General features: G+C 47.3%; 1 protein-coding gene across 1 annotated transcript in view; it reads right to left on the reverse strand.

Moving 5' to 3' along the window:
* Nucleotides 1-13001, reverse strand: part of RNF17 (ring finger protein 17) — a 1983649-nt gene that overhangs the window by 1030413 nt on the left and 940235 nt on the right. The window contains exon 20 of the mRNA XM_069202301.1: nucleotides 4250-4397. Within this exon, the coding sequence (XP_069058402.1) occupies nucleotides 4250-4397 (148 nt within the window). The remainder of the gene's footprint in view (nucleotides 1-4249; nucleotides 4398-13001) is intronic.

The raw sequence follows: 13001 nt of genomic DNA on the forward strand, positions 1-13001 counted from the left end.
GAGCTAGCTGCTGTTGTTTTAACTTGAGCTTGGCCTTCTCAAGTTTCAGCAAGCTGAAGCCCCTATATCTAAGGATCCCTCTTCTGAGCTAGAGTGGATGGACCCAGCAGAAGATGGGGAGGCATGGGAAGCTGTGGTTGCAGAGGATCTACTCCTCCTAGAAACCCTTTTGACCACCCCTGGGGGAGAGAACATGAGCTTAGTGCAACATCCCCCTCTAGTACTACCAGTACTGCCCCCTACAGGCTCAAAACTTTCTCCTGTCTCCACAAACTCTTGACCAGTGTGGCCATAGGAAGTACCTATTACCTCCTTTTCCAGCACTGGTGGCTCACCCTCCTCATCTAATTCCCTTTCTCTATCAGGGTCCTGAATGCCATTTTGTATAAGCTATTCTAATTGAACAGATTTGGTAGGATTGCTACATGCCTTAAGTTTCCAAAACAGAGTAATTATTTCCTTGTAATTAAGAGCCCCAAACCTAGACTCTTGAGTTTGGCAGCTCCCTCAACTAATGGCACGTTGTTAGGTTAGTGTATGTACTGTACATACCTCCTCTAAAGTTCTAAACTTTAAAAAGTTTGGAGAAAGTGTTATGCTAGACCCCTGATTACCCAAGCAAAATGTTTAGCAGTATCTGAATTTCTACTACAGTACGTACCCAACAGTTAGAAGTGATCTTTCTTATGAAAAGTAACTGATGAAGTGGTAAACCAAAGCAAGTGCTTTATCCCAACGCTGCACAATCAACATAGGAGGCTGGCTCAGCTTGTGGTGTACACCTATGGTGTAGCACCATATAGTGAGTCAAGGTAATCATTAGTCACACAATCAATGTAGAAAGTTCAGTATCTGTGTGTTCCAGTGCCATTATTAGAGCCTTAAGCTCTGCAAGTTGTGCAGTGCAGTCCCCCAAGGTCTGTGTGTAGGTATTCTGAGTGGGGAATGCACCATCCCTTTTTACCCAGCTCACAGCTGCACAAGCAGCAGAGTACTGGTGTTTAGAACCTACTGCTAGTTAGACTGAACCATCTGTGTTAATGATGAGCTGGTATTGTTCAAAAGGCAAAATATTTGTAGGCATTGTAGGACATTGGCTCAGTTTATAGTGTACACCTATGGAGTGGCACCCTATACAGAGTCCAGGCAACCCTTAGTGATACTGTTCAGGTGTCCAGATAGCAAGAGCTCTCAAGGGGTAGCTGTGGTGAGCAGTGAAACTTTACCTAAGAGAAATGTTAAGGACTTGCAATACCACAACAGTCAGTGAGTAACTGTACACAAGAAATAACCACACCAGGTGGTAAAGGTTTCTTTATTACAACACTAAAGACTATACTAATGTTGGTATATCTCCGCTTGGAGATATCTACACACAAAATATACATTAAGACATAGCACAGAAATACAAGGGACCCTATGGGGGAACCGATCCATATACTAAGAAAAGAGGTATAAGAAGGAAGGTGCCCAACCAACGGAAGTGTGTTAGGACCCCATGCGCTGGGGGAGTAAGAAAATACCAGAGGTAAGTAACTGTAATCCCACATGTACCTGGGTGCAGAGTTTATAACCGAGCCGGGTGTCCTGTAGACTAACACAGGACCATTGTGGTTGCATTTTTATGGATTCAAGACCCTTCCTAGAGGACCCAGAGGAAACCATTTGGCACAAAGAAGGTTGAAGAGAGCCCGCACACATGGACACCCAGAAGACCCGGAGAACCTACACCACGGAGCACAGGTGTATAGGATTTAAGGGCCATCAGAAACCCCTGTTGGAGTCAATGATGGAGAACCTGAAAAAGAAGGGGACAGTGGCTACACCACTCTGAGATGTCCGGGGGGAGGGGGGGGTTGTTTGTGCAGGTAGGCAATGCCCACCCACTTGGAGGTGATGTTCCTGCTGGACGGGGAAGGAGAAGTCCAGCTGTGGATTCCAGGCAATGTATGAGATCCTTGGGAGTCGCCCACGAGCTGTCCCACGTCGGTCATCGGAGTGCCGGAGGGTCAGTGACAAGCAAGCCACCAACAAGCCTTGGCAAGTGCAAATAGCATTTGTAAGGTAGGATGTAAGTTTTTGAGGGCCGGCAAGATCCTAGTGACTCGACCCTTGGAAGGGAGCCAGGACAGGCCTTCAGCAGGAAGGAAAGCCAGCCAGAGGAGCCCCCACGAGTAACCCAATGGCAAGAGGCAGAATGAGTCACAGGGAGGCCTCAGCAGCACAGCAAAACAGGAGTCCCACGTCGCAGGAGCTTCAGAGTGGAAGCTGAGTGCTGAAGGATGGGTCTTTTTGAAGCTTTCTGAAGCCTGACAATCTCCTGGAGGAGGAGTGAACAACCCTTGGCAGTTGCACTGCACAGGGGTTGCAGCAAGGGCCCACCGTCTCCTACATTGGTCAGAAGACAAGGGGGACCAAGAGAGGACCACAGAACCAACACCTGTGTTGCAGAGCCTTTTGATGTCACTCCCTTGTCCTTTGTGTGGTTTCGTGCCAGAGTGGGAACTGGGGGATTCCGGAACTGGTGCAAAGATGATTCTGCAAGGAGGACACCAAATGTGCCTTTCAAAGCAGTATGGTGGTGCTAGAGGCCACCCCACTCCAGCCCAGAAACACCTATTTCAAAGGGAGAATTGTTCACACCTCTCTAGCAGAAAATCCTTTGTTCTGCTTTCCCCCTGCTTGAATTAGGTTCAAAGGTAGGAGGGCAGAAAAGTGTCTGGAGTTAGCAGCAGCGTGGCCTGGAAACCAGACCCCGTAAGGCTGTAAATGCAGAACTGATAGATCCTCCAAGTAACCCCCAGAAAACATTGGATCATGCAATTAGGACTGGAATCAGCATAGTTGCAGGATTCCAACATGTTTGATACCACACATGACTAGGTTTGGAGAAACCATTATGTAGTGGGACCTCTTGTGTTGACCAGTGTCCACTACATACTTTATGATGGCTTCCCCGTACAACAAAGCTCAGGGAATGGAGTCTGGGGTTTGTAGGGGTGCCCTGATCATGGAGGAGTACACCTCACACTTAGGGACATGCACCCTACCCTTGAGATGAAGGGCCTACCAGAGGGGTGAGTTACAGTGCCCAAGTCCAGTGACCAGGATATAAGGCAAGGCTTATATCCTAAGTGAAAGGTGCACGCACCATTTCACGCAGGCTGCAATGGCAGGCCTACAGACACAGTTTGAATGGGCTCCCATGGGTGGCATCATACATGCTGCACATCATGGGGGGACCCCTGGTGTACTACTATATCCTGGGTACCCAAGCACCAATGTTAGAGACTTAGAGGGGTCCACCACTACGGCAATTGTAGGGTGTAAAGGTTTACCAGCAACCAAATTTAGAGAAGAGAGCACAGACCCCCCTGGGTCCTGGTTAGCAGGATCCCAGTGTACTACACTCTAAACATACTGACACCATGCAAAAAGTGGGGGTAACCATGTCAGAAAGATGCTACTTTCCTACAAGGGTCTGGCACCTGGAGGACATTTTATGGTGAAGAATCTATGAATGGAGGATAAATCACAAGGGGCAGTGTTGGCATGTGGGAGGTAGCCATGTTGAAAGCAGATTCAAGTCAATAGTATGAGGTGGCCATGGTGTGGGCGTAGAGAGGTGTTCGAGTAGACAAGTGCTTCTGTCAGAAAAGGTATTTTCTGTGATTTTGTAGTGTGGTGACAGGTGGAACTGAGTGACTTTCACATGGTAAGGTATATGGTGAGAGTAGAGAAGTAGTATGTGAGGCAGATTTCGGTGCTGGGTGCTAGTGTGCTGCTTAGGGACATTTCCTTAGGTATAGATGAGGTTACTGCAGAGGTGGGGTGAATGTGTGTTGCCATGTGGGGAAAGCAGGCCAAGGGAGGTGCAGCATTGTGGAGGTGGTAGTGTGCTTCTGTTGGGCTAGCAGAGCTGTATAATGTGGCTCAGTGTGCTAGCAACAGGCTATATGGAACTGCCAAGCTGGTGCAGGTAATCCTGTGGTGTGCAGTATCAGAATAGTGGAATTACTATGGAAGAGCAAGACAATTCCCTGAAGTTTTAAGATGTAAAATTGTCTCTGCTTATATATTTCAACAGAAGCACAAAGGGTGGAAGATACACCTACTGCAAGCATGCCTGGTGAGAGGAACTAATGTTTGCACATGGTCTTTAAATAGCAAGTTAACTTATTAAATACAAAGAGGTGAAGCAAAATTACAATTGTGAAAAGCCACCATTTTATGGACAAAGTATACATACCAATTACTTCTGCTCTGTACCACTCATTTTCATACATAGCAATACAAGCTTGTCCCTTGACAGGGAAAAGAATTTCCAAATTGTCTTCTTCGCTGGTATACACAGACTTAATTTTCGTTTCAAGGTTCAGATAGTCCAAAGTGTTGAACTAAAAAGGAAAGATGTTACAACTTCAAATTTTTATGCGAATATATAGTTTGATATGAAAACAAATTAAGGGAATTCATGAAGAAGAATGGGCATTTGAAATAAACCATGTTTGAGAAAGTGGAATTTACCTCGAGAAACCTGGACTAGGAAGACCAACAAAAGATGCTCACTCAAACACTGCATCCTTTAGCCCTTCTCACTCAGCACATCTTTGTCATATCAGAAAAAGGTTATGTCTGATATCTTCTATAAGAACATTTCTTTTTTTTATTTAGGCCTGGATAAGAATCCTCAGAGCAAATTACAGATTTAAGGGCATTTTCACAAAATGTTTTGCAGTACTCAAAGTAGTACTAATTTAGTTACTTCAAAATGGAATTCACAAAACTTCAGTCAGAGATCTCCACCTCTCCTTTCTCTATGGTGAGCCATACCATTGTTGCAATCTTTGCACTTAGAAGCTTCAGAATCGACTGTGCCATTTCAAGGATAAACCCCAGAAATATTATGGTCTGTGACAGCATCAATTTCAACTTCCACTGATTGAATACGAAACACTCTAATCCTCTAGCAGTGAAGAACAAGTTACTTACCTTCGGTAACGCGTCATCTGGTAAAGACACATTCTAGTTGTAGATCCCTTACCTTCAAATTTCCTGCAGGTGTCAGTCTGAATGTGGAGATTTTTATTGAAGAGTACCTCTGCGTCAGTCGACTCAGTTATTTCTTGGCATTGTGGTTGTCGGATATGACATTGCATATATAGGTGCCACCCCAGGGCACTGACGTCCGTTTTTTTCACGACTTTCCACGCCAGAATCGTGGAGCCATGAACAACACTGACCACTGGTGGGTCAGAACTAGGGCCCTGAAAGGGAAGTCCCTTTCCCTAGAAATCAGTTTGTAGAGCGGGAGGATGGGTGGGTAAGTAAGGAATCTACAACTAGAACAGGCCTTTCCAGTTAGGAGCTTGTGAGCTATTGGTATCTCTCCAGCTACTTAAAAGTAGTTCTCCTGTGCCCAGTACAGCCTACTAAATTAGAAGCTTTTACTTGACCAAATATTATAGGTATACCAAAACTGAAAAATGTGTACTTGAAAACAAAAATGTGTGTCTTTTCAGAACTGATGGCTGCATGTCCAAAGTATATTTATTACTCACATATAAGCGATACATCATGAGTCACTGGGGAGGTTTATTACTAATATGATCCTTGTGTCAAGGGCATTTCATCTATGGTTATTATGTATTACCCACGTAAAGGCATTCAACACTAATATTAGTAGCTCAGAAGATTTTTATTGACCATAAGTAGCTCTCATTAGAAAGTTGGAAACTCCAGAACTAATATATGTCTCTACTAGATAAGGGGTTACCGAAGGTAAGTAACTTGTTCATCTGACAGAGACTTCTAGTTGCAGATTCCTGACCTTAGAATAGATACCCAAGCAATACCAAACCAAGACCATACTAAGAAGTCCTGCTGAACCTCACAGGAAAAGTACCCATCCCTCCAGACTGGACTGTCCAAGCAGAAGTGTTTGCTGAACAGAGATGCCAACATTGCTGCCTGACAGATGTCCAGGACCATAACTCCACAAGCTAACGCAGTGGTTGCAGCTGTCACTCTAGTAGAATGAGTGTGCAAACCCTCCAGGGGATGCATTTTATCCAATACATAGCACATTTTAATAAAGAGAAGAACCCATCGAGAGATGGTTCTCTTCTGCAATGCCTAACAAAGAAGTTATTTAACTTTGGTAATGAATTATCTGGTTGAGACATATTCTAGTTGCAGATCCCAAGGCGTCAATCTGGATCCAGAGATTTATTTTCTAGCAGTACCCCCGCGTGCAATTAGATGGTGTCAGTCGACTCCGCAACTGTCACTGGCGTTGCAGTCGCCAGATATGATATCTCAAGTCATTTATAGGCTGCACTCCAGCATGCTGACGTCAGTTTCTTTTCACGGCTTTCTGCGCCAGAAGCACAGAGCCATGAAGAACACAGACTCTAGTGTGCCAGAATTAGGGCCCTAAAAGGAAAGGTCCTGACCCTAAAAATCAGTTTGTAGGAAGGATGGGTAGGTGGATAAGGAATCTACAAATAGAATATGTCTTTACCAGATAATTTGTTGCCGAAGTTAAGTAGCTTGTTCGTCAAGCGTTGTCATCTGGATATGGTTCTCTTCTGCACTGCCTGACCTTTCTTCGCATCCACATAGCCCAGAGAGTTGATTGTCCACCCAGAACTCTATGTACGATCAAGACAGAACGCCAACGCTCATTTTGGGTCCAGGCGGTGGACTCACTCCTCTTCCTCAGAAGGATGTGGAGGCACATAAAAAGCAGCCAACGTGATACACTGGCCTACATGAAAGGTCGTGACCACTTTAGGCAGAATAGAAGCCCTAGTACAGAGCACCACCTTGTCAGGGTAGACAGAGATAAAAGGTGGCTTTAAAATAAAATAAAAATTAAAAAGAGTCTGCCGCTCACTCACTCTGTGGGGCAGAGGTGATAGCTAGTTTTCATAGTAAGCAGGTGAAGTGGACAGTTGTGAAGCGGCTCAAAAGGAGTGCACATTAGAGAGGTAAGAACAACGTTGAAATCCCATTGGGGCTTTATGAAAGGGCAAGGGGTAAAGAAATGAGTAAGACCCTTAAGAAATCTTTCAACAATGGGAGAGTTAAATAAAGAGGGTTGATCAGGCAACCAGAGAAAAGCTGAGAAGGCAGACAAATAACCCTCAAGTGTGCCCAAAGCAGAGCCTTGCTGGGCCAGAGAAAGGACAAACAAAAGAACCTCAGAAAGAGGAGCGGATCAGGGGCTCAACAGACTTGTCTGAACACCATGCCAAAATGTTGTTCTATCTACAGGCGTATACCGTTTTGGTGAAGGGCCTGGTTGCCAATTTACCCTTGCAGACTTCGGGCGTAAGGTCAAAGGCTGACAACTGCTGTTGTTCAAACGCCACGTAAGAAGGCGGACACTGGGCAGGTTCAGGAGAACCGTCCCTGCTGCTGCAACAGAAGTTCCTCCCAAACGGGTAGTCTGATCAGAGGATTGATGGCCATGGTCAAGAGCTCAGGATACCATGCTCTTCGTGCCCAGTCCAGAGAGTCCAAAATGACTTGGGCCTGTTCTTGATCTTCTTGAGAACTCTGAGCAGAAGTCGTATTGGGAAAAAGGAGGCCTCCACTCAAGACATAAATCATCACAGAGTGCGTGCTGCATTGGAAACTCCAACGATGACCAGACGCGCCTGATCTCCGCCTCTCCCATGTGGCTGCTCCATCCCAGGAGTGATGCATGTATCACTACAGTCGCATCTGGTTCTGGGAAGGGAGACGGATTGGCCTATGACCCATTCACGGTTCAAAAGCCACCACTGTAGATCATGCACAATTTCCTCCGAGATCTGGATCATGTCACAGAGATTTCCCTTCCATGATGCTGTGCCGACTGGAACTTCAGGTCCCACTGCAGAGTCTACATATGCCATCTGGCATGTGTCACCAGCAGGATGCCGGAGGCCATGAGGCCCAGGAGCCTCAGTCATTTGCACTGAAATCAAGGATGGAAACTGAAACATTGGTATCATAGCCTGAATATCCTGGACTCACCACTTGGGAGGATAGGCCCAAAACAGCTCTGCATCCGGAACAGCTATGATTAAAAGGACCAACTGAGAGGGAGTCAGGAGTGACTTTGGCACATTTATAGTTAAGTCCAGCGAATTCAGGAGGACAGCTGTAGTCTGTAGGTGGGAGACAGCCTGGGACAAGCCCCCCCCCCCCTTCAACGGCCAGTCATCGAGGTAGAGAAAGACTGAAACCCCCTAACCTGAACAGATGAGAGACCACCATCCAAAGGGCGTTGGTAAGGCCAAAAGTAAGCAAAGTGAATTGAAAATTATCGTAACCTTCTACGGACCACAAGTAACATCTGTGGGCAGGCAGAACAAGAATATGGAAATACAGGTACTGCAAGTCCAATGTTGCCATCCAATCTACAAGGCAGATAGGATGTGAGCATTTTTAACTTCTTCCTGAGAAAGGGGTTGAGAGACTAGGGTTCGAGGATAGGACTGAGGCCCTTGTTTTGGGCACCCTAAAGTAGCTACTTCTGGCACAGGGACCCTCTCTATGGCTCCCTTGGCCAAAAGAGCCATAACCTCCTCGTGGAAAGTGTCAGATGATCCTCCGGCATCCAATCGTAGGATGTTGGCATGGCGGGAGAGGTAGTCTCGAAGGGGAAGGAGTAGTCCCATCGTACTATTGGCAAAAGCCACCAGTCTGACAAGGTGTTCCAGCAGGAAACGTGATAATGATTCCTGCCAGCGACTGGTCCCTGGTGGCGAACCGTCAGACTAGGAAGGTTTGAAGGCTGCAGCGTTAGGGAGAAGGGCGGGGAGCAGGGTGAAGGGTGGTGGACTGAATAGCCCGAAGGCTCCCTAATCCACATGGACACTGGATTCCATGTTCCCCAGCCACGCAGAGGTTGAGCAGCATGCACAGTGCGGTGGCTGGCATGGAACTGGCGTGGGTTGGCACCCCTTCCATAGCAGAAAAAAGCAAACTGAGGGGGGGAGAGTGGCAGCTGCAGGGCAAGGGACTTAGGTGAAACCCAGGATTCCTTTGAGGATCGAGAGCAGAGTCTGCTTTGTACCCCAAGAGACGTGTGCCATCGAAGGCCATTGGACAACCCCTAAAAAGAGCCAGCTGTCAGTAACCAGGCATGGTGCCGCAAGGCCCCCTTCGAAGCAACCAATCTGCCAAGAGTGTCAGTCATAGCCAGCCTACATCGGATTGTAAACTTGACTGCGTCTCTCCCATCAGCAACAGCCTGGGAGAGAATGACCTGATACTCCTCCGGAACCTGTGGCAGCACTTGTGCGACCATGTCGTTAGAGAAGGTCTTAAGGGTACGACCATCATGTGACACTATTCGGAAGCGGATCTTTGAGTGCTCCTTGGAGCCTAGGCAAAAGCTGACAGCACGGAACCCAAAGGGGCCCCTTCCAAACCTGTGGGTCCCGAAGGCCCTCCGTCAGGTGCGAAATGCCCAAAGGTAAAGTACATGGCCTAGTAAAATTCTCTTAACTGGGTAGAGGTGGCTCCGGCACACTCAAACTCGGGGAGGCGTGGAGCCTACCCGGAAACAAGCTCTGACGACAGAGGCCTAGGGTAAGGACCCTCTTTCTACCACATTGCATCAGAAGACTGACCGGGTGAAGTCAAAGAACGTGTGTGCTTTTTCGACTTCTTCTTGTGCTTACCTGAATGACTCAAAGATTTACAGTGGGAGGAGGATGAGTGGAGATGGCTCCACAAGCGGTCTCGGGACCTTCCTCTACACTGAGATCAGGAGCGATGTGGAGTCGGACGAGACCAGCTTTAGAGACCCGGAACTCTTTGGTACAATCACAGTAGAAGGCCAACGCTTTTTGCGTCCAGGCGGTGGAGCCTCTCCTCTTCCTTAAAAGGATGAGGGTTGCGCAAAAAGTAGGCAATGTGATGGATTGGCCTACATGAAAGGGTGTCATCACTTTAGGTTATAAGTAAGCCCTGGTGTGAAGCACCACTTTGTCAGGATACATGAAAAGGTAGTGCAGCTTAGATGACAATGCCTGCAGCTTATTTACTCTGCAGGCAGATGTAATGGCCATAAGGAAGGCTGTTTTTAAGTACAGAAGCCTAAGAGGACTATTATGGGGCAGCTCAAAGGGAGTTTACATTAATAAATTAAGTGTAGGAGGCTGGCTCAGTGTGGGAGACTGGCCTGGTGTGTGGTGAGTACCTAAGGTACTTACACCTTATACCAGGTCCAGTTATCCCTTATTAGTATAGTGTAGGCAGTGTCTAGAACCCAGGCTCTCTAGAAGTAGCTGTGGATGACCAGCCAAGGCTTATCTAGGAGACATGCAAAGCTCGTGCATTACCACTTTAGTCACACAGTACTCACACACATGAAAGAAAACACTCAGTGTTACACAAATAAAGGTACTTAATTCTGGTGACACAAATACCAAAAATACCATAGAAGGTAAGTAATACACAAATTATATAGACTAGTATGCACAAATAGGCATAAAACAGTTAGAAAACCGTGCAATCAGTGAAAACCACAATAGTTAGAAATGGGCCTGGGGGAACACATACCATATACTAAGAAACTGGAATATAAAAGTCAGTCTCCCACCTAGGCAAGTGTAGTGTGTAGAGGGGAGCAGGAGTACTTAGAAAGCCCAAAGTTAAGTACCAGAACCCACCCTACTGATCAGGAAAGCAAGAGTAAATCACAGTAAGTTTCCTAGAACACACAAAGAAGAACAGAAGAATATTGCAAAACCCAGAAGGGACTGCAAGACACCAACAGTGGGTCCTGGAGTAGAGAACCTGTGGAAAGAGGGTCCAGGAAGGGCAGGAGCCCCAACCCGCCAGGAAGAAGGTACAAGAGGTGAACCACCGGTGAGGAAGAATAGTCAGAACTGCATCCAAGAAGACAGAGTTGGGTTCCTGCAGGTGATGTCGCACACCAGATGGAGGATTATTATCAGGTTTGTGTCAGAGTCCACCAACAAGCCTTGGCCCAAACAAAGCGCGCAGTTAGCAGGAAATGGCGCTGTCGGGGACCAGGTCAACGGTACAGGGAGTCCACAAAAGAGCAGGTGCACCCTGGAGTCCCACAGGACGGGGACAAAGAGTTGCAGAAGAGACTAACATCACTATGACAAAGGCTCCCACGCTGCCGGGGAACCACTCAGGAAGCTGTGCGTCGCTGGATGCAGTGCTGGGCGCCGGAGCTTCAAGATGCACGAATAACTTGGAGAAAAGATGCCAACAAGCCTTGACAGCTGCAAATGACGCAGTGCACAGGGGTACTGTCTTGCATGGGGATGCAAGGTCTTACCGCCACCAAAGTTGGACAGCTGGAAGAGAGGACCATCCGAGCCACTTCTGCCCATGACCCATGATGTAGGATCCAGACAGCTCAGCAGGAGAGGTGATCCACACAGCCAGTCATCGTCGCATTTGGTGCCTACAGAAGTAGGGGAGTGACTCCTTCACCCCAAGGGAGATTCCTTCTTCTTTCTGATGCAGGCTGCAGATGGGCTGTCTTCACAGGATCCATGACTGGGAAACTGTTGCTGGCAGGAGCCAGAGATACAATGTTGCAGGGGGCGTCTTGATTCTTTGTTGCAGCTTGTAGAGTACTGAAGATGCAGTTTTTTCGGTGAGAAGTTGAAGTGGAGAATGCAGAGGATTCCTGCTGGAGTCTTGCAATCCAAATCAGAGGACCACCCAAAGGACAGACCCTAAATAGCCATGAAAGGGGAATTGCTCGCCTAACCAGGTAAGCACCTATCAGAGGAGGGCCCTGACGTCACCTGCTGGCACTGGCCACTCAGATGCTTCCAGAGTACTTTGCCAACCTTGAATACAAGATGGCAAAATCCAGGGACCCTCTGGAGGAGCTCTGAGCACCACCACTGGGGGTCCCTGATCCGGTGTAGACTGCTTTATGCAAAGAGTGCACCAAATGTGCCCTTTATAGCATTGCCAGTGGCTTGGGGAGGCTACCTCTCCCAGCCTGTAACACCTATGTCCAAAGGGAGAGGGTGTAACACCCCCCCTCCCAAAGGAAATCCTTTGCTCTACCTTCCTCGGCTTGAGCTTCTCAAGCAACAGAAGGGCAGAAACCTGTCTGGGGGTGCATGGAATCATACAATCAATGCTTGCAAAAGCCTTGGGATATGATTTCAACATGTAGGAAGGTAGCCTCTTTCTAGCATTGTTACCCCCACATTTGGTATATGTCAGGGTGTTTTTACTGTCTCACTGGGATCCTGCTAGTCAGGACCCCAGTGCTCATAGTGAAAACCCTATTTGTCAGTGTGTTTTATATGTCTCACTGGGACCCTGCTAGCCAGGACCCCAGTGCTCATAGGTTGTGGCCTGTATGTGTAACCCTGGGTAGTGCCTAACTGTCTCGCTGAGGCTCTGCTAATCAGAACCTCAGTGCTTATGCTCTCTCTGCCTTTAAAATTGTCACTAGGCTAGTGACCATTTTCACCAATTCTAATTGGCACACTTGTACACCCTTATAATTCCCTAGTATTTGGTACCTAGGTACCCAGGGTATTGGGGTTCCAGGAGATCCCTATGGGCTGCAGCATTTCTTTTGCCACAGATAGGGTGCTCAGACAATTCTTACACAGGACTGCCACTGCAGCCTGAGTGAAATAACGTCCACGTTATTTAACAGCCATTTTACACTGCACTTAAGTAACCTATAAGTCACCTATATGTCTAACCCTCACTTAGTGAAGGTTAGGTGCAAAGTTACTTAGTGTGAGGGCACCCTGGCACTAGCCAAGGTGCCCCCACATTGTTCAGGGCAATTTCTCCGGACTTTGTGAGTGCAGGAACACCATTACACGTGTGCACTACATATAGGTCAATACCTATTTGTAGTTTCACAATGGTTACTCCAAATATGGCCATGGAACATGTCTAAGATCATGGAATTGTCCCCCCATGCAAAATATGGTATTGGGGTGCCAATTCCATGCATCCCCGGGGCTCTAGCATGGACC

This window comes from Pleurodeles waltl, chromosome 8 (assembly GCF_031143425.1).
Source record: "Pleurodeles waltl isolate 20211129_DDA chromosome 8, aPleWal1.hap1.20221129, whole genome shotgun sequence".
NCBI classification, from domain to species: domain Eukaryota; kingdom Metazoa; phylum Chordata; class Amphibia; order Caudata; family Salamandridae; genus Pleurodeles; species Pleurodeles waltl.